Genomic DNA, 24,565 nt, shown 5'->3' with positions numbered 1-24,565 from the left:
GAGCATGATCCCACCAACTCCCAACTCTCCCCTCCGTTATGTCACTCCATGCCTGCAAGAAGTAGCCAGACTTGAGCTGGTGTCCCTATACCCAAAGAGCCTAGGATGTTTGGTTGGAAGCATCATTCCAGCCCCTGGCACCCCTATACTCTGGGTTAAGGCTTCACCTCAGTCCCTGACATCAATATATCCCAAAAGTCTAGAATGTTTGGGTGAAAAGTTCCATCCCAAGCCTCCTCCCCTGGGAGTTTCCTCAGTCCAGACTCCACCGCTGAGAAAGCCCGCCATGGTGATCCCTCCTCAGAGATGCTCAAGACCACTCCCACAGGGTATTTAAACTGCTTCCCCCAACAGAGCAGTGTGAGGCTGTTGGATCCCCTGGTACTCTTCCAAATCTTCAGACCTAAAGGGTGAGATCCTTTCTTCAGGAATCCTCAAACTCCTAGAAGCCAAAATTTTATATCAATATTTAGGCACATGACTGCAGTGCCCATGGAGGCCAGGAGAGGGCACCTGATTTCCTCTGGAGCTGGAGTTACCTGCCACTGAGAGCTTCCTGACATAGGTGCTGGGAACTGGACTTGTGTCCTTTGCAAGAACAACACACTCGAGTTCGGACAGCGCAGCAATGGCGTCATGGTGGGAGTTGAGGTTCTGGGAAACTGCAGAGGCCTGAAAGAGGTTGTGACAGTGACTTTAAACATCCATAGCTCAGCACAGGAAGCATCTGATTAATGAATGATTCACCCATTTGGAACCTGGCTAGAGCCTGTGGATAATCCTGTGAATTGAATTCATCGGTTTGTAGCTGGGATTTGCTACCCAAAGCTTTTGCCTTCTTGCCATTTCTGGTAGCCCATAGCTCACTGGGTGTGACTGCCAGTGTTGACTCCTATATGCTGTGACGGAAACCAACACACCTGGAGCTCAAGCTCGATGACATTGAAGAGTTTGAGAGCATTCAGAAGGACTTGGAGACACGTAAGAAGCAGAAGGAAGATGTGGAAGGTGTAGGAACCAGTGATGGAGAAGGGGCGGCTGGGCTTAACAGTGACCCCAAAAGCCGGGAACAAATGATTAATGATCGAATTGGTTATAAACCCCAACCTAAGCCCAACAACCGCACATCTCAGTTTGGAAACTTGGAGTTTTAGAGATGAATTCTCCTGCATGCCAGAACTCTGGAATGGAATAAAACGATGGCAGAAATATAGAACAGATTTAGAGAATTAAGTGTGTACAACCAAGGAGAATGTTTTCTGTCTCCTGCAGAGAGAAATAATGTCTGCATGAAATTACTGCTGTTCAACTTACTGATAAGCTAGAAGCCAAATTCTGGCTTGTTTCCAGAAAGTTGAACTGTGGAAAGCTTACATGATTTTTGTTTTGAAAATTAAATATATTTTTGGAAAAATGCAAGACATCCCTAAAAGTAGTAGCAGTGAAGTTCCCAGCTCTGAGAGGTGATGTCATCCTCCTTGTCTTTACAAAAGGACCCCTAACCTGGATACATGCAGTTGATCCCCGAACTTTCACGTCACCCATTTATTCAGTATTTGGTGACAGCTGACCATACTACAAACAGCAGAGATTCCAGATGAGTTTGGCCATGGCTGTAACCTAGCACTTGGAAGGCTGAGGTAGGAGTCTCATGAGTTGGAGGCTAGTCTGGGCAACACAGTGAAATCTTGTCTCACATTGTCTAAAACAAACCAGACCAAGACAAAGACTCCTACGCTCATGGAGATTGGATTCTAATGAACAAACAAAAAACCCGAAGAGTCAGATGCATTTACAGAAAGGCTTTATACAACGAGGGAAACACGAACATTTCCAAAAACACGAGCCACTTTAATTCTCCTTCCTTTGGGATGCGTCTAAGAATCTGTGCCGCAGAAACCAATCTGAACTCTGGATACTTTTGCACAATGCCCCATTTTACCATAAAATTTAGGGACAGAAGTACCGGCTGTGGAAGCCAGAACATCTGGAATCAAGTTTCAAAAAGACCCATTAGCTGGCTTTACCCAGGCTTTTGGATAGTTCCTGAGTGATGTATATGGGAAGGTAGAGATAAAAGGGAATTGTGTAGCTCCCTCTTCCTGCTCCAAATTTCTTTTTACAAAATGTTTATTCCAGTTTTATTGTCGACCCCTAAGTCCTGTTACCTTACTGTTTTAAAAAACAATAAAACCCAAGACTCAGGCTGAAAAGAAAGAGAACAACACACTCAAACACTGAGCCATCTCTTCAGCTCTTAGACACCATATTCTTCATTCTCTCCTAATTAGGAGTTCTGTGGGTTTGGGTCTGTGTTTCTTTCTTTCTGTTTACATATATTTGTTTTTATTTTATGCATGTGTTTCACACCACATGCATTCAGTGACTGTAGAGGCTAGAAAAGGATATTAGGTCCTCTGGAACCAGAATTACAGATGTCTGAGTTGTCACGTGGATGCTTGAATTGAACCCAGTTCCTCTGCAAGAGCAGCTAGTGCTCTTAACCACTGAGCTGTCTCTCCAGCCCCGGGGCTGTATTTCTTTATTAGGCATTCTTTCTTCCACTCTCTGTGATCTGCTTCTGTTTCCCGATTCCATTCTCACAGCCCTCGTTAAGTCTAGCACTGAGCTTTCTATCACCAGGCCTCCTGGGAACTCCTGTTTCCCTGCTGGCCCTAGTTGTTGGTCCTCACAGCTCAGAGCTCTTCACCCTTTCATTGGCTTGTACGACACAATCTGATTCTTCTGGACAGTTATTGGGATTTGCTGGTAACTTTGCTTACTCATGCTCAGAGCATCATCTGTCATCTATAATTGGCTTGTAGATCGCTGTTCACAGCCAGACTGCTCACTAACTTCAGGCCAGTGTGCTCAACATCTTCCTTGGCGTTTCCTCTGATGTCTTCATTGTTATCTTATACCCAACACACTTGAGATCAAGCCTATGTTTCTCAGCCTTCCCCCAGCATTAGTATCCTAATGTTCTTTGTTCCCAAGAATGTCTCCATCATTCAACTACCTACACAGGAAATTTTAAATTTCCTTCTGGAATCTCCCTCTCCCCATCACAGACAGTGTAATCCAGTTGCTGAACGCTGAAGTCAACTGCTTCTTAAGTCCGTCTGCTTTCTCCCCATCTGCCCTGACTAATTTGGTCTGAGATCCTGATGCAGTGAACATAGGTCTAGGGTTAAAAGGAATTAGGTAAGGCTAGAACACCAAAGCCTGGAGCACTGAGGATGGTAAATTAGGAGGATGGCTGCTGTGGAGGAGATACTTAGGATGGCTAGATAACAGGAAGGCCTGGGCTCTGAGGAAAGCAAGTCGGTCTTTGCAGGTTCCTACTGGCGCCCATGGAGGATCATACATATGACACTGTCACCCTTTCCCGTATTCTTGTACTGTATGTAACTAATTACAGTAGATAATTGTAAGTAGAGAAGGACGGCTTCTAAAATGCCCTCACTTATGCCAGGAGGAGACCCCTTCAGATTGCCTACGTGAATAAGGAGCTAAAGATGAGGTCACCAAGGAATACTACGGATACATCCTGGTAGCTGTGGTAGGGCTTAGCTCCTACTACACAGGCAGTAAAGACAAGGTACATAGTAAAATATAAGCTATTCCTGTAAGTGGGAAAAGAAAGAGCTTGGCTTAGTTACCAGATAGTGGAGCCAGCTGCACTTGGTGTTAGCCGATCTCGCCAAGACCAATGGCTGGCAAGCCAGGCCAAGCTTAAGAAATAGTGAACAGGGCCACTTGACCATTCCACTGACCATGATCATCTCCCCAGCTGGGTAAGGGGACACACACGGGTGTACGTTCTCCACTAGCTGGTAATATTCCCAGAGAATAAACTAATCTCAATAGAAATTACACTGATCTTTGCCCAGTTTTTGTTAGAAGTTCTAGGAAAAGTCCCTGGGGACCATAACTGATCATGGGAATCTGTGCTGGTTAGTATTTATTTATTTATTTTTTGGGCGATTTGACACAGGTGAGAGTGGTTTGGAAAAAGGAAACCACAGTTAAGGGATTACCACCATCAGATTGGTTCATGGGCATATGTGGAGCATTTCCTTGATTGATGATTAATATGATTAATATGATATTAATATGATTAATATCAAGGGCCCAGTCCATTGTGGGAGGCACCACCCCTGGTCATGTGGGCCTTGGTTGTATAAGAAAGCAGACTGATGATCCACGCTAGTGGGAGCTCAGGGGCTCTGGACTGACAGCTGGGGAGTCTGCATGGCACCGAACTAGGCCCTCTGAATGTGGGTGACAGTTGTGTGGCTTGATCTGTTTGTGAGCCCCTGGCAGTGAGACCAGGACTTATTCGAGGTGTATGAACTGGCTTTTTGGAGCTCATTCCCTATGGTGGGAGTCCTTGCTCAGTCTTGATACGGGGGTGGGGGTGGGGAGAGGGCCTGATCCTGTTCAACTTGGTATACCAGACTTTGTTGATGCTCCAAGGGAGGCCTGCCCCCTCTAAAGAGTGGACTGGGTATGATGGGGGATGTGGGCAGGTGGGAGAGATGGGGAATTGGGGTTGGTGTGTAAAATGAAAAAAAAATTTAATTCAAAAGAAGAAAGCAGGTTGAGAAAGCTATGGGGAGCAAGCCAATGTTTCAGCCTTAATTGAGTTCTTACCTTGGCTTCCCTCAGTGATGGATGGGCTGTGATCAGGATGAATAAGTCAAATAAGCTCTTTCCTCCCCAAGTTGCTTTTGGTCATGGTCTTATCACAGTAATAGAAACCTAATGAGGACAGAGTATTTCTGATTTTGAGTTCTTAAATCGTGTGTGTGTGTGTGTGTGTTTGCGCGCACATGCTCATGCTCATATGCATGCCACAGCATGTAAATATGTACGTAGATCAGAAGACAACTTGCAGGTATCAAGTTCTTGCTTACCATGTTGGTTCTAGGACTTGAACTCAGGTTAGCCTTGAGAGCAAGCGTCAGTATCGACCGACCCATCTTATGGACCCTTCCCTGCTTTTCAGTAAATTTGCTTTCACTTGCTTACAACTCCTCTGTCTCCCTCTTTACTTCAGTCCCTCTCTCAGATTGACTTCTGATAATGGTTAATTGGTCTGCACCTTAGTTCCTAGGTCAATCCCATCTGGGTAGAGATGCCCTAGCCTCTCAGAGGTCAGCATTAATCCTGTCTCCCCCATATAGACCACAACAATTGCTTCCTAATTGGTCTCTGTGCCATCAGTATGACCTTTTCTAAAATTAGATTGCTGCTGTCAGTGCCTTGGTCTTTCGGAGACATCCTTTGCTCCAAGAGTAAAGGCCCAGATTGTTTTCCGAGCTTATCAGGTCTCCAACGCATTTTCCCTCTCTCTCTTTCAATCTCACTCCTCCAACTCCCCACCCTCTTCCACACAGACGTTGATCTTGTTTGGTTGTTTAGTTATTTTCCAGTAGCTCAAATATGCCATCGTCCTGGTCACATACACCATTGTCCTGGTCACCCAGCTTCCCATCTCTTATGCTCGGGCTCTTGGTTACCTCTTCTCACTGATGCCCACACTTCCCCTCATTCTCACCTTCTCAGAGCTGAGTTCGGTGACCTCAAATCCAGCGTCCAGTTTTTTTTGTTTTCTCTAAGCTCAAATAAATGGCCATTTCTTTTTTAACACTCCCTATGTCAGATTTTAGTGACATTCTTATTCATTGGACTACCAGGCTACCATACCCATTAGCCCAGAAGCTGTTTTCTGTGGAGACCTGGGCTCTTTTCACACCTTTTCCAGCCTGATGCTCAGCACACACCTGTTGTTCTGTGGGCCTAAGACTGAAAGGGTGAAGGCCAGGCGTCCTCTGACTAAATGGACGATTCATATTTCTGGTCACAATGCCCTTCTTCTGGTCAACAAGCCGTGACCTTGGGGGAGCACGTCTAGAGATTTGGTTAGTGTTGGAAGGGTGAGTGTCAGGACCTGCTGCAATTGTCCCCAGTGTCATCGTGGAGCCGCCTCCTGAAGTGCCCCTCTGGTGTTACTCTTGTCATGAGGGGACTCAGCAACATTATCTGAAGAGGGTTGAAACTGGGGCCTGTTGAAGTTTACAGTCTTTTTAAAAATGTATTTGCAGAAAGGAAGTGTCCTCCACCTCCACTGTGTTTGTCTTGTTTTTTCTTTATCTCTTTCACTGGCCACACAAGCAACATTGCTATGATATATGATAGACCTCTCTCCTGTTTGGACACAATCTAAGTTTAGTGTAGGTAGAAAGCTATAAATAACTGAGGCGGTCATAAAACTGGATGGAGGGTTAGAATGGTACAAAATGAAGCCCCTGTGGTGGTTTTAATAAAGGATATCTCCTAGGCTCACGCACTCAAACACGGGTTTGCAGGTTGATGATGCTGTCTGAGGCTATGCAGCCTTGAGGAGCTGGAGCCTTGCTGGACGAGGCACACCTTGCTGGGGGAGGCGTGGGCTTGCAGAGTTTACAACCTTGTCCTTCTTTCAGTTCACTGTTTTTGCTCCATGTTTGTGGTTGAAGATAGGATCTTTCAGCTGCCTACTGCCCTGCTGCCCCCACCGTTATGGACATTCCCTTTGGAGCTTTAAGCCTAAATAAACTTCCTCCTAGAAGTTGTTCTTGGTCATGGTGTTTTATTACAGCAACAAAAATAAGCAACACACTTTCCTATGAAAGGCACTGAGAATTGTTACTGGGATTAAAGGTGTGTGTCATTGCTGCCTGGTCTGTAAGGCTGGCCAGTGTGGTTGTTTTACTTTTCTGATCCTCAGGCAAGCTTTATTTATTAAAATACAAATGAAATGCCACTACAGAGTTGGACATAGTTTAAAGATTAGGCATAGTTCATGGCTATCATGTCTGTCTGGGAATCTGGAAAGTGGAGACTACATATCCATTTTGATTTTTCAGTAAGGAAGACTAAAATGGGATGGAGGCAGGCGAATAATATGGAAGTCCTTTGTATTATAGAGATAATATTGAAACAGCAGAAGAAAACATTGAGAATTCGGCCACATGGGATAGAAGACTGAGTTGTAACCCCATCTCCCAATGTACCCTTCTCCCTTGTGGGGTTGAACCTGAAACCTTGCTCCTAACCAAATTCACATGCCCGAGATTTTAGGCTTTTACTTTCACTCAGAGAGACAAACCTGTGTATTGGGAAATACATTCATTTTTTTCTGGTTACAATCCTCCTTTTGCTTTGAAACCCATCCCTGAGGACTTTCTAAACTATTTTCTGTTTCAGCTCAGCCAGTCTACACAGTAGTTACTCACGTGCTGACTAAACACAGTCCCTGGGTTTAGTGGTGACTTACTAGTCAAACCTGTTGAGGATTGTAACATGAGGGGCTGGCTTGTTGTTTCCTTCCTGCCCAGTACCCCACAGCCGGCAAGCCCCAAAGAAAATCACACAAGAGATCTCCATAAGTTATAAAACTGATTGGCCTATTAGCTCAGTCTTCTTATTGGCTCTTGTAGCCTATATTAACTCATTATTCTTATCTGTGTTAGCCACGTGGCTCAGTACTTTTCTCAGAGGGGCAGCTCACATGTTGCCTCTTCAGTGGTCTGGGCTGGAGTGTGAGGAATGGGCTTCTTCCTTCCCAGCATTCTCCTGTTCTGCTTCCTATCTGGTTTACCCACCTATACTTCCTGCCTGGCCAATCAGCGTTTATTTAAAACATGATGGACAGACTACAGACAATTCTCCCGCAGCAGAGGATGAGCTAGGAACCTAGGCTATGGAAAGCCCTTCATTCCACTGCAGTTATAGGATTGAAAACTATTAATCAGGTGCCCTGGATGCTTTGCTTGAGCTCTGACTTCACCCTTCTTCCCTAACTCAGAAACTCCTTGTATCACCTTTTGGTGATGTTCTGGTACAACCTGGCTCCAGGATGCACTTCAGTGTGCTCCACAGACAATCAAGAAGCCCTAATTTACCTCTCTCTGCCTCCAGTACCCAAGTAAGCCTGGCCTGAGGGCAGGACATGGGTTTCTAAGTTGCTCGTTGTAAGTATATTATTTTCCCCAGTGACTTCTCTGTTGTTAAAAGAAGCCTTTATCCTCTAACGAAATGTATCACCAAGGGGATTTTTATGCACTCAAGACTGAAGGTGCCAAGATTAATTGCAGCTGGACATACTTGCTGAGGTCTCTCTAAACATCATGAAAGGGCCTGCCTGCACAGCTGACTCTGGAAACATCTAAAGCCATGAGAACAGTTTACCCTTTGGAATCTTCTTCTGACGATCCTATGAAAATTTGCTGCTTCTGAAAATGCCACTTCATGAACTAGCTTCCTGGCAATGTGTCCAGGGAGGTCAGACCCACCCAGACTATGGGAACCTGAAGAGAAATGGCACTGTGAGGAATAAAGGGACAGCAGAAGGACTTATGACTCTGGGCTTTGGAGTTGGCTGTCAGTAGTGTTGTGCTCCATCAGTGGGCTACAGGCAAATTACTTAAATGATGCCCTGTTATTCTCATACTAAGAACAATAACACTGACTCTATGGCACGTGGAGATGGATCTTGCTAATGTACATAAACTTTGTGGTCCCAGAGATGCAGCGCATAAGGCTTGTTACCATTATATTTTAGCTTAGGTAAAGAGAGGGAAGAGGTTAGTCCTGTCATTCAACATTTGGGGTCTTCAGACTAGTTTCAAGTACACCAGCCCATACTAACGTGATCCCCTTACTCTGTGAAGCAAAGGCCAAGGGACCTAGCTGTTTCCACTCTGCTTAGTACACAGGCACAGTACAAGCAATATGGGCGTGGAGGAGAAAAATGGTCTCAAGTGTGGGGAGATCACTGAGGACAGGGAAAATGGCATTCACTCCCAGTTATGGGCTGAGGAGTCTTCTGAGTTCACTGCATGCTGTTGGGTGGTTAATATCAGTTGTCTACTTGAGATCTTGAGTCCCCTAAGAGGCAAGCCTCCTGTGGGGAATTTTCTGGATTATGGTTCCCTCTGATGATGTCTGGTATAGGAGGTTCTTCTGTTCATGTGTTACTTTCATTGGTTAATGAATAAAGAAACTCCAACTCCAGATGTCTGTGGGGGATTATCTTAAAAATGTTATTTTTGATAATTTCATACACGAATACAATGAAATGTGATCATATCTACCTGCCTAATCCCTCCTCCAACTTTCCTCATATCCCCCAATGTTTCTAACTTCATGCCTTTTAATAGACCCACTAAGCTCAGCCTTTCCTGCCTATATGTACATAGGGTTGGGTCATCTGCCATGGTAATCCTCTGAGGGGCCACACCCTCAAAAAAGAATGAAGCCATCAGCTGCCAATAGCTTCTTAGTAACACACGGGGTCTGAAGATCATCTATCCCATCTGCGCTGGAATTTTGGCTAGCTCGATCCACAGCAGGGGTGAGTTTGTGAGTGTGTGATAGCCATGCCACATCCAGAAACAACATTTATTAGCAGTTCTCCCCATCCTGTGGTTCTCACATCCTTTCTGCCCCCCTTTCTGTGATGTCCTCAGCTTTGGTCAGGAGGAGAGATGGCTATAGGTGTGCCCCCCGCCCCCGACAGAGCTGAGCACTCAGCCTCTGATTCCATGGGGAGTAGCATGACTGAGTTAACCAATGTGGAAAACTCACTTTAACTATTCCCTGGGCTGGGCATCAGACTGAATAGAAAGGAGAAAGTGAGCTGAGCTTTGGCATTCACTGTTCTCTGCTTCTGGGCTGTCAATGTGGTGCCATCAGGTTCCTCAAGCTCTTGCCATTGGGACTTTCCCACCATGATAGACTACACCCTTGAACCATAGTCAAAAGAAACCCTTCCTCTACACTAGTCAGCATGGTTTTCCATAGCAACAGGAAAGGTAAGCATCTTAGGGTTTCTATTGCTGCAGAGAGACACCATAATCATGGCAACTCTTTTTTTTATTTTTGTTTAATTTATTTATTTTATAACCTGACCAAAGTTTTTCCTCCTTCCTCTCCTCCCATTCCCTCCCCCTCCTCAATCCATTCCTCCTCTGTTTCTGTTCAGAAAAGGGTAGGTCTCCCATGGGTATCAACAATGCATGACATTATTAAGTTGTAGTAAGACTAAGAATCTCCCTTTGTATTAAGGTTGACATGGCAATCCAGTATGAGGAACAGGTTCTCAAGAGCCAGCCAAAGTAGGGACAGCCCCTGCTCCTGTTGTTAGGAGTCACACAAGTAGACCAAACTACACAACTGTCAGATATATGTAGAGGGCCTAGGCCAGTTCCTTGCAGGCTCCCTGGTTGTTGGTTTAGACTCTGTGAGCTTCTATGAGCCAGATTAGTTGTTTCTGTGGGTTTTCTTGTGTTGTCCCTGACCCCTCTGGCTCCTATAATCCTTCCTCCCTCTCCTCTGCAGGATTCCCTGAGCTTGGCATAGTGTTTGTCTGTGGGTCTCTGCATCTGCTTCCATCAGTTTTTGGATGAAGGCTCTCTGATGACAGTTGGGACAGTCACCAATCTGATCACAGGGATGACCAGTTCAGGCTACGTATCCACTATTGCTAGAGTGTTATCTGGGGTCATCCTTGTAGATTCATGAGAGCTTTCCTTATATCAGGCTTCTGCCTGTCCTAAAATGCACCCCCTTTCCAGTTAACTTTCAGTATTCTCCCCCTCCGTCTGTCCCCCAGTCTGATCCCTCAGATTTCCATCCCCACCTGGACCACGGCACCTCTTATAAAGGAAAACATTTAATTGGGTTGGCTTGCTTACAGTTTAGAGGTTTAGTCCATTATCGTCATGACAGGAAGCAGGGCAGCATGCGGGCAGACATGGTGCTGGAGCTGAGAATCCTTACATCTTGATCCAAAGGCAACAGGAAGTGAACTGAGATACTGCACAAAATCTTGAGCGTATATGAGACCTCAAAGCCTGCCTCTACAGAGACACACTTTCTCCAACAGGGCCACACCTACTCCCACAAAGCCACACCTCCTAATAGTGCCACTCCCTTTGGGGGCCATTTTCTGTCAATCCTCCATAGTAAGTTATAATACACTGTACTTAGCTTCAATGTCATCTTTGCCTCAGCTGCTGTTGCTTTTTTTTTTTAAAAAAACTTCAACTAAACAAATGTTTAATGATGCAGAGCCAGCAAAGGATAAGTACATCTCCAGCAATGAAAATGTAATTAAAAGAAAGCAATATTTTCCCCATTAAATTAGTACACATTACAAAGTTCTAAAATGCCTAAACTTGGTGGGGGTGAGCATTGGAGAAACAAATATTTGCTGCAAGTGAGGAAAAAGTTAACAAAATCCCTTTGGGAAGTAATTTAACATTCTACATTAAAACTAAATGAATAATATTCTTTGTTTATTGTTTTTCAAGACAGGGTTTCTCTGAGTAGTCCTGGCTGTCCTGGAGCTTACTCTGTAGACCAGGCTGGCCTCAAACTCAGAGATCTGCCTGCCTCTGACTCCTGAGTGTCAGGATTAAAGTTGAGTGCCATTATGCCTGGCTTTAAAGATAATGTTCATTATTAAAGCAACTTGATTTTTAGAAGCAATTCCAATATACAAACAACTTTATTCTAGTTTTTACTTAATTAACATTTTTCATTTGTTTTACATACTGATCTCAGTTTCCCCTCCCTCTTCTCCAGTTCCCTCCTCAACCCCTCCTTGACTCCCATCTATCCTCCCTACCCACTCCTTCCTAGTCTCCACTCAGAAAGGCCAGGCCTCCCGTGGGCTTGAACAAAGTTGAGACAGGATGGAGTTTCTCCTCCTGCAGCGAGAGGTTCTCCAAAGCCTCAACTGCTTCTTTTAAGTATTGGGTTTAGCACTGAAGCCCTGCTCTTCAAATCATCTCATCCTAGAGAAGTAATTGGGGGTGGGGTTGAGATTGGAGTTATGGGAGGGACTGGAAATGGTGGGAAAGCGGTTGGGTGGTGTGGTGCTGTGGTTGAATTGGAGAAGTGCTGAACGCTCTGTCTCTTTCATAGGTCATATTTTAGGAACACTAATCCTACAATAGAAGCACCATTCTTAAGGCCAAATTACTTCCCTAAAGCCATTTCCTTACCTAATACTATCTCACTACTGGGGGCTGTGACATCACTGGGCGATGGATATGCCCTGTTCTCCATTAGTGACAGGGAATGTCACATTTCAGCAAGGAGGAAGTTGGGAGTGGTGTTCCAGGGACAGGAACTGTGCTGGATCAAGCGTGTCAAGCAAAACGAATTGGAAATAAAAGGGGAAGAGATTCTTGGATGTGTGGTCCTCCCCTGCAGGGTGGTTGACTTCCTAGAGGCTGTACTCTTAGAGAAAATGGACTCTCCCTCTTCCAGAAGCTAGCAATTGCTGATAACTCCTTGGATAGGGATGGGGGGGGGGACAAAAGTGAACACAAAGTTGAGGAGGGTAGGAAAGTGGGGGTGGATCTGAGAGGGTTGAGGGATGAAAGGGTGAATATGATTAAACCATGTACAAAATTCTCAAATATCTGATAACATTTTAAAATTAAAAATAAGTTTTAAAAAGGACAAGAAAGCAGGAGATCCTGTGCAGAGAATCCAGGTTTGAACTGAAATGGAAGTCTCCAGAGGAGGCCGAAGAGGCAACACCAGCATTTGCCTCTCTCTTGTTGCTTATTTCAATCTTTTCTCCTTGAAAGCTGCACTGCTTGAGTGGGAAGCCAGGGTGCCTGCCACCAATGCGTTCAGTCTGTGCCATGAGGCTGCTAATTTCCTGCCTCTTTTCTTCCCCTCTGTTCTTCTGAACCGGGTAGAAATACATGATGTTGTCTTAGAGCCTTGCCTGTGGGGTCAGATGTTGTTTTTAGCCTTCAAGATGGAGAGGAATATTCTCCATGTGTCCCCACCTCATCTGCCTGTGCTCAGGGCCTTCACTGAACTGCCATTCTGGGGTTCAGAGCTAAGGAGGACCATTCACTCTGTACCAAGGGGGATTGAGGGAGCCCAGGGGAGAGTATTACCAAGCCCTGCTACAGCTGCTGGGGTGCGTATCTCTAGGACACTGGCCAAACAAACCTGGAGCAAATGAAACATCTTTGGGGTCTTCATAGCTGTCCCCCACATCCTTATCTGTGACCTGTGACTAAAGCATCACCATTGCTTATGCAAGGGACATACTTGTCTTTCCATGGAGAAGAGTAAGCACACCCCTTCATCATGGACTCGTTGGTTTGGACTAAAGCTTTGAATCATCTGGTGCCTGTGAGGAAGTGTGGTTTTATTTCAAAGCTGTTTCCTGGCAGCCAGGCTCGTTCTTCTGGGGCTCATCTACCTCTTGCTGTGCCTGGAAGGCCTCAGGCTTCTCACCCACTCCAAGACTCCATCTTCTCTCCATTTGCTGGGTAGCGGAGGGTCAATGATTGCTCTAGAGGATATTCAGATGGTCTCCCCCCACTCCCGCCCATGCCCAGAGACCATCTCTTTAGAGGATATTCAGATGGTCTCCCCCCACTCCCTCCCATGCCCAGAGACCATCTTCTTAGAGGATATTCAGATGGTCTCCCCCCACTCCCGCCCATTCCCAGAGACCATTTTCCATGTGAGATGTGGGAATCTTAAAGGAGACTTGTGGATTTCTTGAAGCTTGTCCAGGGACCATTTTCTAAGATGCCTTAATTTAGGAAGGAGCATCTTCATCGTTCATTCTGGGCGCCCTATGGGGAGCTGTCTCTGTCTCCCTTTCCTTCTCTTTGCCACTGCCAAGTCTGTCCACCGTGTCTCATGGCTCTCTTGGGGGCACTGCCCGTGAGAGGTGTCCCCTCAGAGGCAGGCAGGTTGCCAGTGCTCACAGTGTTCACCATTCATGTTTCCAACCTGCAGTGGGGCGGCAGCGGCAGTGGCAGTGTCCAGCCATGCCTGTAAACGCAGGGTCCTGGACCAAAGCCGTTGCACAGTTGTGCAGTTATGTGGCACAGACCAACTTGGAGAGCTGATGCCCTCCACGCAGCCCAGGGGCAGCACATTGGGTCTGACACAGTACTCAAGGGGAGCATCTCATCTTCTTCCCCCTTCCCCAGAAGACCCCCACTGAGCATGGTGGGTACCAGCTTGACAATTTCTGCTAAAACAGATGCGGGCTTCTCTTGAGCAGTCTCTGTGTGCACTGGGGTTTTCTTTCCCTCCTAAAACACCATGGCAGTTTGTTTGAACTAACAGTTCCAGAAGGATACAGTCCATAATATCCCTCCCGCAGTGATATATGCCTATCAGCAAGGCTCTACCTCTCAAAGGTTCCGCCACCTCCCCAAATAGCACAACCAATTGGGGACCAAATGTTCAAATACTCAAGCTTATAGGAGATGCTTCTCATTCAAACCTCAACACCCTATCTCCATTCCTGAGGTGATCTAAAGTCCTCGCCTATCTCCTGCTATACCCTTTAGCTTGATTCCCACATGATCTGCCTTGACCTTGCCTCCAGGGCATGTCTGTTACATCCGACTGCCTTGCCATCTACCCATGGACCGCACCTCTCTTTTCAAAGGTGACATTACATTGTTGGTGTTGCCACATAATCCCATGCCAAGTTTCTGTTTCCCAGTCTGGAAACACATTCCAGATCTTGCCAATCCATATCTATGCCACCATGGTGTTGGGTTTCATCCTCCTGGGTGTGCAGTTTGTGAGCGTTCCCAACGCCGTCCCACTCCACCCCCAGTAGTGTTCCTTCCTGTTCCCCAGAGAAGAGACATAGACACGAGATGGCTGAAAGCACATTTTATTCCCGTAAGAGCTTTTTTCCAGCATCCCAGGCCCCAAGCACAGACGCCTCAGGAGTGAGTCCTCTCCATGGACAGTTCCCCCAGGCCTGAGTCCTCTCCTCTCCTAGGATTCCATCCAGCCTGTTGTATTAGCATTCTGTGAGGGGTAACGGGTGTTCCTCCCATAAAGGTTCCCGCCCCTCAGTTCCATTGAGTATGAGGTACGATTCAGAGCTCCTCTCCAAGCAAGAAGAGTGGCAGGAGGGGACTGGCCCAGCAGAAGCATGCCAATGGCACTGGGATCCAACAGGCAAGAGGTAACACAGGAAGAATAGCCCCAGGGTGTCTCCCCATCTAACACTACTGGAGGGTACATCAAGGAAACTCACTTAGGAGATAAACACAAGATGACACATCTCGATAAGAGACCCATGCACAGAGCACAAAGCACAGTGTTCTCACACACAGGCATTGACAACATTTTTACAAATTTAACAGACTTTGGGTCAGGGGCGGTGGGAAGCTCGCTGGTCCTCTGTAAGGGATGCTTTTCCATAGCCATAAAGCCCAGGCTCGTCTTGTCTTCCCTCTTACTACACATGGGATGAAATTGCTCATCTCAGTCCCTAGGGTCCGCTGGGCTGACTGTTGACTGCCTTCAGAGCTGCTGCAGAGAACTGCCACTACAGAGGCTCTCTGAAAGCTCTACCCCTTGGCTTGAGTCCCCTTGTTGAAAGTCAGTCTTTAAAACCCCAGGAAGATTCTGCTTCTCGGTGCCTCCAGGTCTGGTGAGCAGCCTGGCTTCACCAGGACTGGTGCATAAGGAATGGCAGGCACTGGAAGCTCCTGGGGGTGGAAGGAGCTGTGTTTCCTCAGCTCAGGGCAAAGTGCAGAGCAGGGGCTGCATAGATCCTTGCCAGCATCAGCCTCACATTCTCGTCTGCAGATGGGATGTCTTCCGTGCTTCCTGTTTTCTTCTTGGGTTTTTTTCATAACCAAATTATTTTGCATCCATACATAGAAAGACTCTTTATTGAAGTATAGTTAACAATTTGGGCATTGACTTTTGTTGCCCCTCCATTTGATTTTCCATTCACGGAATGCCATTGAGCAGGATTTACATAGTTTATTAACTATTTCCCATGATGCTCTACAGAATATGCTTCTCATTTATTTTTTTCTGGCTTATACCATTTCTATATCGTCATTGCCTCCCCCAGGTGTGCTGGTTCCCACATACGGTTAGATACAACAAGGCTGGCAAAAGCTACAAAACCTGGTTGTGGATGGCATTGTTCTCTCTAACATGATGGATGGAGCTTGTGTGCATCCAATTATCTGAACCATGAGGATATTCATGGATATCACAGGAAGCTTTGGCTTCCAGCCACATCTGCACAAGGCCACAACTGGGAGACAGAGATGGTGTGCTCACCTGCACGAGATCCTGAACCTGTATCAGGACGTGGAGCTTTCAGGTCTCCGCTCTTGCAGACTAAGTGTCCTGGGGCTGGTGGATCATTTAGCCTCTTATAGACAGAGAACAGCAAGAGGAGCAAGAGGGCAAAGTCCAGGGTCCGAAGGTAAGATGCAAGGCTCCTCCTTCCAGGAGTGTAGCTGCAGAGGGAGCCTCCTCACTCTACATGTGAAGAATCTGAGTTATGATCCCTGCACAAAGATAGGGGCAGCCAGGGCAGCCGTACACTGTTCTCAGAGGTGGACTGCAGTTTACTGCAGCCTGCTGGAGAGATCCAAGGTTTCCTATGAAGTCCCCTGCTCTATCAAAGACCAGAACCTTCCCGGAGAAGGAATTTTTGGATCAGAGTTTTTGAATCAATGGAGAATATTTACACACACTCATCTCTAGGAATTGCCACTCCTAGTATTTCTGAGATTGCCATTGTTTTTTTTTTAATTTTTATCTGCATGTGTTTATGTGTGTATATGTGTATGTGTGTGAGAAAGAGAGAGAGAGATAGATGAGATAGAGGCAAAACAAAATGTATGCATCATTGTATCAGGAAACACTGAGACTCAAAGGGATACTTAGAGTATTTGGTTCAGCCCTATTCCTTTATAAAAAAGGAAAGAGGCCCAGATAGGTCAAGTCTGGCATGGATATCTTGGCTTTTGGTTAGAATACACATCATCTGGCCTCTGTAGACATAGTCAGCCAGAACTGGTTGCATTGGGGACACAATGCAAAAAACCCCGAAGTTGTCAATCCCATGATGTTTAAATGAATTGACTATTGAGATGTCACAAAAAAGTACATATGTGTCTTCTATTCATGTGTGCTTAGCTGGAAGATACAGCATTCATTAGGGTTTATGTGGCACCCTCTCTTATTCACACTGTCTAGCAGGAGGCTTGAGTGGTGGGAACTAGTCTGCACATGGCTGAGAATGACTTCACAGAAGAAAGGCAGAAGCTCCAGGCAAATAGGTCCGTTGGAGTCATTACTGCAGAATACTTCCCTAGATGAGCACCTGCATGCAGATGATGTCATTTCTGGAATCATGGGATGACAGCAGGGGATCAAGTCCAGCCTTCTCCTTTTATAGATGCTCACTGATCTGCCTTGGGTCACACTCATGGAGGATGGTTGACAAGGACAGGAAGGAATCCAGATTGAATACAACATGGAATGTTTTCCTTAGACCATCATGATCCTTCCCAAAAGCTCCAGTGTTAGGGTATTTCCAATAGATTCCAGAGCAAAGACGTCCATAAATAAATGAATCAAGACACAGGATGGGCTGGTGGCTGTGTCCTTGACACGTGCCTGCTGCCTAGGCCAGCATGTTAGAGTAGAAGCTGGAACTTTCTGTCATGGTTTTCGAGTTGCTGCGAGACGAGCCATTGGAGGTGAGATCCAGGGATGAGGGTGTGACCTTGGGGCCTTCCTCTGGCTCCTCTTCATGGGCTCCCACCACAGTGGAGATGGTGGTCTCTAGGCGACTGACCTTGTACACGCTGCCCTGGGTCTGGAGGTATCGGGTGGATTTCATTTCCAGCCCCTCATAATCACCGGCGCTGATAAAGGGGCAGCAGCGAAAGGCATGCTTGAAGCCCACACGGAACCTGGAGAGAAAGAATGGGGAGGTGAGCCGTGAGACTGCCTGCTTTTAAGAGGTCTTTCCTCCCCGTGGTGTTAGCTCCTCAACACGGGACCTACACGGGCCTGATTCTGTGTCATTACATGTTCAAATTAGTTCATATCTGGAGATGTTGAGGACAAGCCCCCCTGAAGGACAGTTGTCAAAGTTAAATCAAACTTTTCTTTGGGGCATCCAAAAATTAGGTTATTTCCTCAGATGCATAAAGAGAAGACTTTGGGTTGATTGACCATCTACAACAGCTACTCGTCGTGCGGGTATTTATGGGGATCTACTAAGCTGTTTGCTAGGGGCTGTGGTGTGAATGAGGAGTACAGGCCGGGGCATTTGAATGTTCTGTGACCAGCTGATAGCACTGTTTGGGCAGACTTAGAAGCTGGGGTTTTGTTGGAGGAAGTATGTTACTGGTTTTGAGCTTTCAGAAGCCTCTGCCATTTCTGGTTCATTCTCTGTGCTTCTTGCTTGCAGCTGGAGATGGGAGCTCTCAGCTGTTCAGCCACTGTGCCTACTACTCATTGCCACAGTTCCCTGTCATGATGAACTCTTACTCCTCTGGACCATAGGCCTATATAAACCCTTTCTCCTCTAAGTTGCTTTGGCCATGGTGTCTTATTTCAGCAACAGAAAGGCAACTCACACACAGTAAAAGTATGTATCTAGACTCAACCCTTGGCTACCAGGGATGTTTTATCAGGGTGCCGCAGTTTCTATATTTGTTAACAAAAATGGAGAATCATCTTTACTTAAATATATGTTGAGAGATTTAACCTAAAAACTTGGAGATAGGTTGTCAAACTATTCTTAGACAATGAAGCTGTGATGATGCGGGAGTCCCCTCTGTGTGCTGTGATTACCATTAATGAATAAAAAAACTGCCTTGGCCTAGTTGATAGGGCAGAACTTAGGTAGGCGGGTAGCCGGAACTGAATGCTGGGAGAAAGAAGGGCGGAGTGAGAGAGAGACACCGCTGAACCACCAAAGTCAGACATGCTGAATCTTTGCTGGTAAGCTACTGCCACGTGGCGATATACAGCTTACTAGAAATGGGATAAATTAATACAAGAGTTAGCCAATAAGAAGCTAGAGCTAATGGGCCAAGCAGTGTTTTAATTAACATGGTTTCTGTGCGATTATTTTGGTTCTGGGCAACTGGGACAAACAAGTGGCCTTACACTGTGAGATCATAGAAGACCACAGAGGCAAGTTCAAGAGGATGTCATTCTTCACATACGTCCAGTGCGTAAGTGCGTTAGTTACAGGGGGCCCTTCATATATATATATATATATATATATATATATGTATATATATATGTATGTATATATGTATATATGTGTGTGTATACACACATATAGATAGATAGATAGATAGATAGATAGATAGATAGATAGATAGATAGAGAATGGGGGGGTCGGAGGGTAAGGTAACAGGGTTTTTCCATTTCCCCTTCATCTCAACAGCCTTCCCCAAATAAATGTTGGATTCTTTCTTTGGGTGACAATCACACTACAGCCTGGTATCCCAGGCCCCTCCTGTGTGCTCTCGACCTGCCACAATGAATGCTTTATTGCTGACAGCCTCTGGGGGGTTCCCTTCTCTAAATTGTCTGTGTTCACCTCTGTTGGGAGAAGGCCCGAGTCTGTCCTGACCCCGACGAGCGTGGGTGGCTCGGAGTGTGCGGTGAGCTTGCGGCAGACCAACCCCTCCCTCTTGACGGTAGCCTGTGGTTGGGGTGTGTGAGCATGACGTCCTCACCTGTCGTTGAGGCAGCAGTAGATGATGGGGTTGTACATGGTGGAGCTCATGGCCAGCCACATGATGGCCAGGTAGACCTGCTGGATGAACTTCTTGACGTAGAGATCTGGGTTGATGTAGGGCAGGAGGAAAAAGATGTGGAAGGGCAGCCAGCAGATGGCGAAGGTACACACGACCACGATCATCATTTTCACCACCTGGGAAGAGGGCAAGGCAGGCAGGCCCATCAGCACATCTTCCTGTGGGTGGCTTCTGTCCCCTCCCCATCACTGTATAGTGCAGGTGGGAAGGGAGGTGTTTATAATATCGTCTTCTAAGGAGGCTCGGAGACCTTTAACAGTGAGGCTTAAGGATGCTGGTTATAGTTGTTAGTGTGTGGTCCAGGACTGCCATCATCACTACCACCAGGAACTTGTCAGGAATTACGGGTTCCTGGACCCATCCCAGATGTATAGAATTATAACCTGAGAGTGGATCAGGACCCCTTCAGAGGATATGATGTGCTGTTATGTGACCCTGCTGGGAAATGTATAGAGAAGCAAAGGGGGAGTCAGTGAGCAGAAGTGAATGGGGACTCAGGAGAGAAGGCCCAGGGAAGGCAGCAGAGGGCTGGGTCAGTGGAGGAAGGGAGTCGGGGAAGGTGCTTGGTTGGGAGACTGAAGCAGAGGGGAGAAGGGAGAGCTTTGGAGAGCCCCTGTAAGGACAAATCCAGTGTTTAAAGGGGGCTTGAGGAAGGTCTGTGAGACTTGGAAGCCTGAGTGTTTATGTTAGGCCCCAATGGTGAATGGCTACTGCCAGTGACACGTGACACGTGACAGTATTAGGACATAGGCCTTTGGGAAGCCATTAGACACTGATAGCAAAGATTTATAGAGAAGATTAAAGCCCTTATTAGAGAGGCCTAGGACTCTCTTGCCTTTCTACTGCGAGAGCACCCAGTGCGAAGGCGACTGCCATGAGCAGGAAGTGCCTCACAGACAGGGGCTCTGCCTTGGTCCTGGCCTCCTGGTCTCCAGAGCTGTGAAGACCAATTTCTCTTGTTTATAAATTTCCAGACAAAAGTGCTTTGTGTAAGCATGTGTGTGTGCAAGTTGTGTGCATTTGTCTGAGTTCTATGTATGTGTATGTATGTGAGTGTGTATGAGTTGTATATGCATATGTGTATGCATATATATGTATATGTGTGTATGAATGGTATACATGTGTATGAGTTTGTGTATGTTTGCATATTAGCATATGTGTTTGTATATATGTATGTGTATGATAATGTGTATATGAATGTCTACACATGAAGGATTATGTGAATGTACATGAGTATATATATATGAATACATGCATACTTGTGTATAAGTATGTACATATATATGAGTGTGTGAATTTGAATATGTGTCTCTATATGAGTGTATACATATAGAGTGTGACATACATGTGTGAATTTATGCAATTGAGTGTATTTGTATGGACATATGAGAGTGTATATGTATATAAAGTTTGTGAGTATATGTATATGAGCATCTATATGTGTATGTTTATATATGTGTGTATGTGTATGAGTGTGTGCACATGTATACTAGTATTTGTGTGCATGTTTATGAATGCCTATATTTGTATGTGTAAATGTTCATGAGGGTGTGTGCATATATATGTGTATGTACAAGTGCATTTTTGGATGTATGACTGTTTATGTTTGTGTGTATATGAATGTCTATATGTGGATGTATATGTGTATATGAGTGTTGTGTGTATTATGTGAATGCATGTGTGTGGAAGAGTAGTTTTGTATGTGTATGATTATGTTTATGAGACTTTGCACATGTGTATGACTGAGTGTGTATATGTACTGGTGGGTGTGAAGAAAGACTCTGCTTTCCTCTCCTGTTCCTGAGGTCCAGTGATGCCTATGGCTTCTGCCTTGGGAGTATACCCCTTTCCCTACCCTCTCCCCTGTTACTGTTAGTACCATGGTGGTCTATGCCTACTTGGCCTTTGCTCACCTTGCGCTTGGCAGACACTTGCTCGTGGTAACGGTTGGAGGAGTCCCCAGGGATCTCGCTGGCCCACAGTGTGATCCCTACCACAGTGTATGCATAGCCAATCACCAGCAGAGGTAGGAAGTAGATCAGCACAGTCACACAGATGTGGTACCTGTGAGGTAGACAGAGGAGTCAGTCTTAGAAATAGCAGGCTCCAAACCCAAACCTGGATAGCTGAACACCCAGCAAGGCTCCATTTCCTAAGGTTCCATGGCCTTCCAAAAATAGCGTCACCTGCTGGTAACCAACTGTACAAACATGAGCCTATGGGGGACATTTCACATTCAAATCATAACAGTAGTAGAGGTTGGAGGATGATGTGGAGGCCCCGATCTTCCTGCCTCAGCCTCTGGAGCTCTGGGACTGCAGTTAGAGGTGTGCACCCTCTCAGCGCAGAGCCAGCTTCCTACGGCTGGGGAAGAGCCCCGCAGACTTGTTTCCTTCCACTCTCTGACAGCCAGTGCTAAGCTCTCACTTTTCAACAGGGAACCCATGTTGGCACTCCATCTCTCCTCGACAGCATTCCATGTGCTCTGTCATGTCCTTGTCAATCTCCGCAGCTCTGCCATGTTGCCAGCCTTCTCTGAATATGGAAATCAACAATTTGAAAATACTTGAGGAGTCCTGAGCCCTGAGCTGCAGAATTGGCGAGGCAGAGTGGTAGCACATCCATTGTGTGCAGGCACACTGATCTTGGCTCCTGGGGCTCTCAAGGTCCCCCGGGTAGCCACTTCCTCTTAGAGCCACCACAGCAGTGACAGTGTGCTGTGTGCCCAATCTTCTTTTAGTCCTTCCTTCGGGTTGCTGTGGTGAATGTGCTCACAAACAAAGTATTTAGAGACGACAGGGATGGACAGAACCAGAGGATATTCCAAGACTCCCCCATGGTCCCTTCCTAAAAGAAAAGCTCTGCTTCCTGTGGACTGATTAATAATCGTACGAATGAACAAACACTCTGGTTGTGCCTTGACAGGTTACTGCCTTGGGGTGCTCTTTGGACCTGACTAGTGAAGGATGCATGGAAAGATACTGTTATCCAATAGATGCTTCTTTCTTTGGATTCATGTATTACAGTTGGTTTCAGAATCCCCTAGGGAACTTGAGCAATTGCAGAGGGCTGGTCATAAAAAAAACCCAGCACTTATTTATTTATTTTACATATTTGTGTTTGTGGTGTACATGTATGTGCATGTGTATATGTAGGTTATTATGTGGTAAGAGTGTGTACTCCCAGGCATCTGCACGTGAAGGTCATAGGTTGACATTGATTATCTTATTCTATGACTCTCTACCTTATTTTTGGAGGTAGGGTCTCTCACTCAACATGGAGCTCACTGATTGGCTAGACTGGAGGGTGGGCTAGCAAGCTCCAGGGATTGTCTTGTGTCTGCCTCTCATTTCTGAGATCACAGATGTGACCCACCTTGACCCACCTCACTGGGCTCTTTGAGTGGTTCCTGGTAATCTAAATTCAGGCCCCCATGATTTCAGAGAATTTTACCCACTGAGTTGTCTCCTCTGTGCCAAATCCCTTGAACTTATATCAAATTCCCAGGAGATACTGCTGTTCCTGGTTCAGAAATTGAAAAACATTTCCCTGGACCAATGATTTTCAGCATCAAGTGCATAGAAGAGTCGCTGTGAGAGCTTTTAATGTCCAGTTACTGAAGGTGTTCATTCAATTAGCCTGGGTGTGGGAGTGGGAGAGTATAATATAGAAAATTCCCTAATTTATTGTAATAGATGGTGGGGATGGGGAACTTCTATTTTAGGCTTTGAATTCACAATACTGATGAGTCCCTGTTGGGACTCCATGGGTATTTGTAATTGAATGACTTCATTAGAGCATGTGTTAAATTCATTTCCCCTTATATAACTTATCCTTTGGTATCCGGGGTCTTGTTGATCAGAGGAGCCTGTGATTACAGAAGTAGCTAATTCATAGAGATAATAGTCACAGCCTTTTTCTCTCACCTTTCTTCCCCTCTCTTTTTTCTCTGATACAGGGTCTCACTATGTAGCCTGGCCTTTGAAATTGTGCTGTCTTCCTCCCTTGGGTTTCTTTAGATGCATACACCACTACACCAGGCTGATCCTTCTTTTTCCAAGGGACAAAAGAAGGAATGTTGTTATTTCTTTGGAAATAACAATCAATATGAACTCAATTTTGGTGAAAAGATATGACAGGGGCTGGAGAGATGGCTCGGTCAGTAAGATGCTTGCCTCCCAACCGTGAGGACTTGAGGTCATATCTACAGGACACATGAAAAAAAATCCAGGTGTGGCAGTACCCATCTGTAATCCAAATACTTGGATATGGAGATAGGCAGACCCTTGGAGCACACTACACAGAAAGTCTAGCTATAATGGTGAGCTCCAGCTTCAGCAAGAGACCCTGTCTCAAAAAATAACGTATAGGGTGACTGAGAAAGATACCTGATGTTGGCCTCCGATATCCACATGAGTGTTCAGATATGTGTGCATGAGAACATATGCCCATGACATGTACACAAAAACACACAAACACACACATAGACTCACAGTGTTATAGTCAGGTTGAACATTATTTTTTCTATTACCTAACAGGGATAATGAAGAATAATAGATAGATTGTCAATTAGTTTCATTTCTAGGCACACACTCTAAGAAACAGAAAGCCTGAACACCAACAGATATTTATGCACTATTATTCATAACAGCTAAGATATGGGAACAGCACAAATACAAATCAATAGATGAATGGATAAACAAATTGTGTATTCAGCCTGAGAGAAGATGGTATCTTGGTCTACAGATAAACTCTGCTAACACTATGCTAGGGGAATAAGTGAGCAGACATAGTAGGGTAAATTCTGAAGAATTCTGCTTCATATAACACATATGCCATAGAGACAGGGAGTAGATTAGTAGAGAGTAAGTATGTGGGGGACAGAGTAGGAATTCATA

The 24,565-nt window shown here is 45.7% G+C and overlaps 1 protein-coding gene and 1 pseudogene across 2 annotated transcripts in view; one reads left to right on the top strand and one right to left on the bottom strand.

The window, feature by feature from the left end:
- The first annotated feature begins 896 nt into the window (after positions 1-896).
- Positions 897-1,154, top strand: LOC121465240 (annotated as a pseudogene).
- Positions 1,155-14,725: 13,571 nt separating this feature from the next.
- Positions 14,726-24,565, bottom strand: part of Tacr1 (tachykinin receptor 1) — a 179,328-nt gene continuing 169,488 nt past the window's right edge. For both annotated transcript variants that reach the window (XM_041638532.1, XM_041638541.1), the window contains 3 exons: positions 21,581-21,731; positions 19,587-19,783; positions 14,726-17,798 (listed from right to left, as the gene is read on the bottom strand). In XM_041638532.1, the coding sequence (XP_041494466.1) occupies positions 17,507-17,798; positions 19,587-19,783; positions 21,581-21,731 (640 nt within the window). In that variant the 3' untranslated portion in view covers positions 14,726-17,506. The remainder of the gene's footprint in view (positions 17,799-19,586; positions 19,784-21,580; positions 21,732-24,565) is intronic.

Source organism: Microtus oregoni, unplaced genomic scaffold, assembly GCF_018167655.1.
Source record: "Microtus oregoni isolate MIOR12 unplaced genomic scaffold, Mior012 000002F_ref0000024, whole genome shotgun sequence".
NCBI lineage: Eukaryota > Metazoa > Chordata > Mammalia > Rodentia > Cricetidae > Microtus > Microtus oregoni.
Note: the sequence above shows the minus strand (reverse complement) of the source record. Positions and strands in the feature narration are given on the sequence as shown.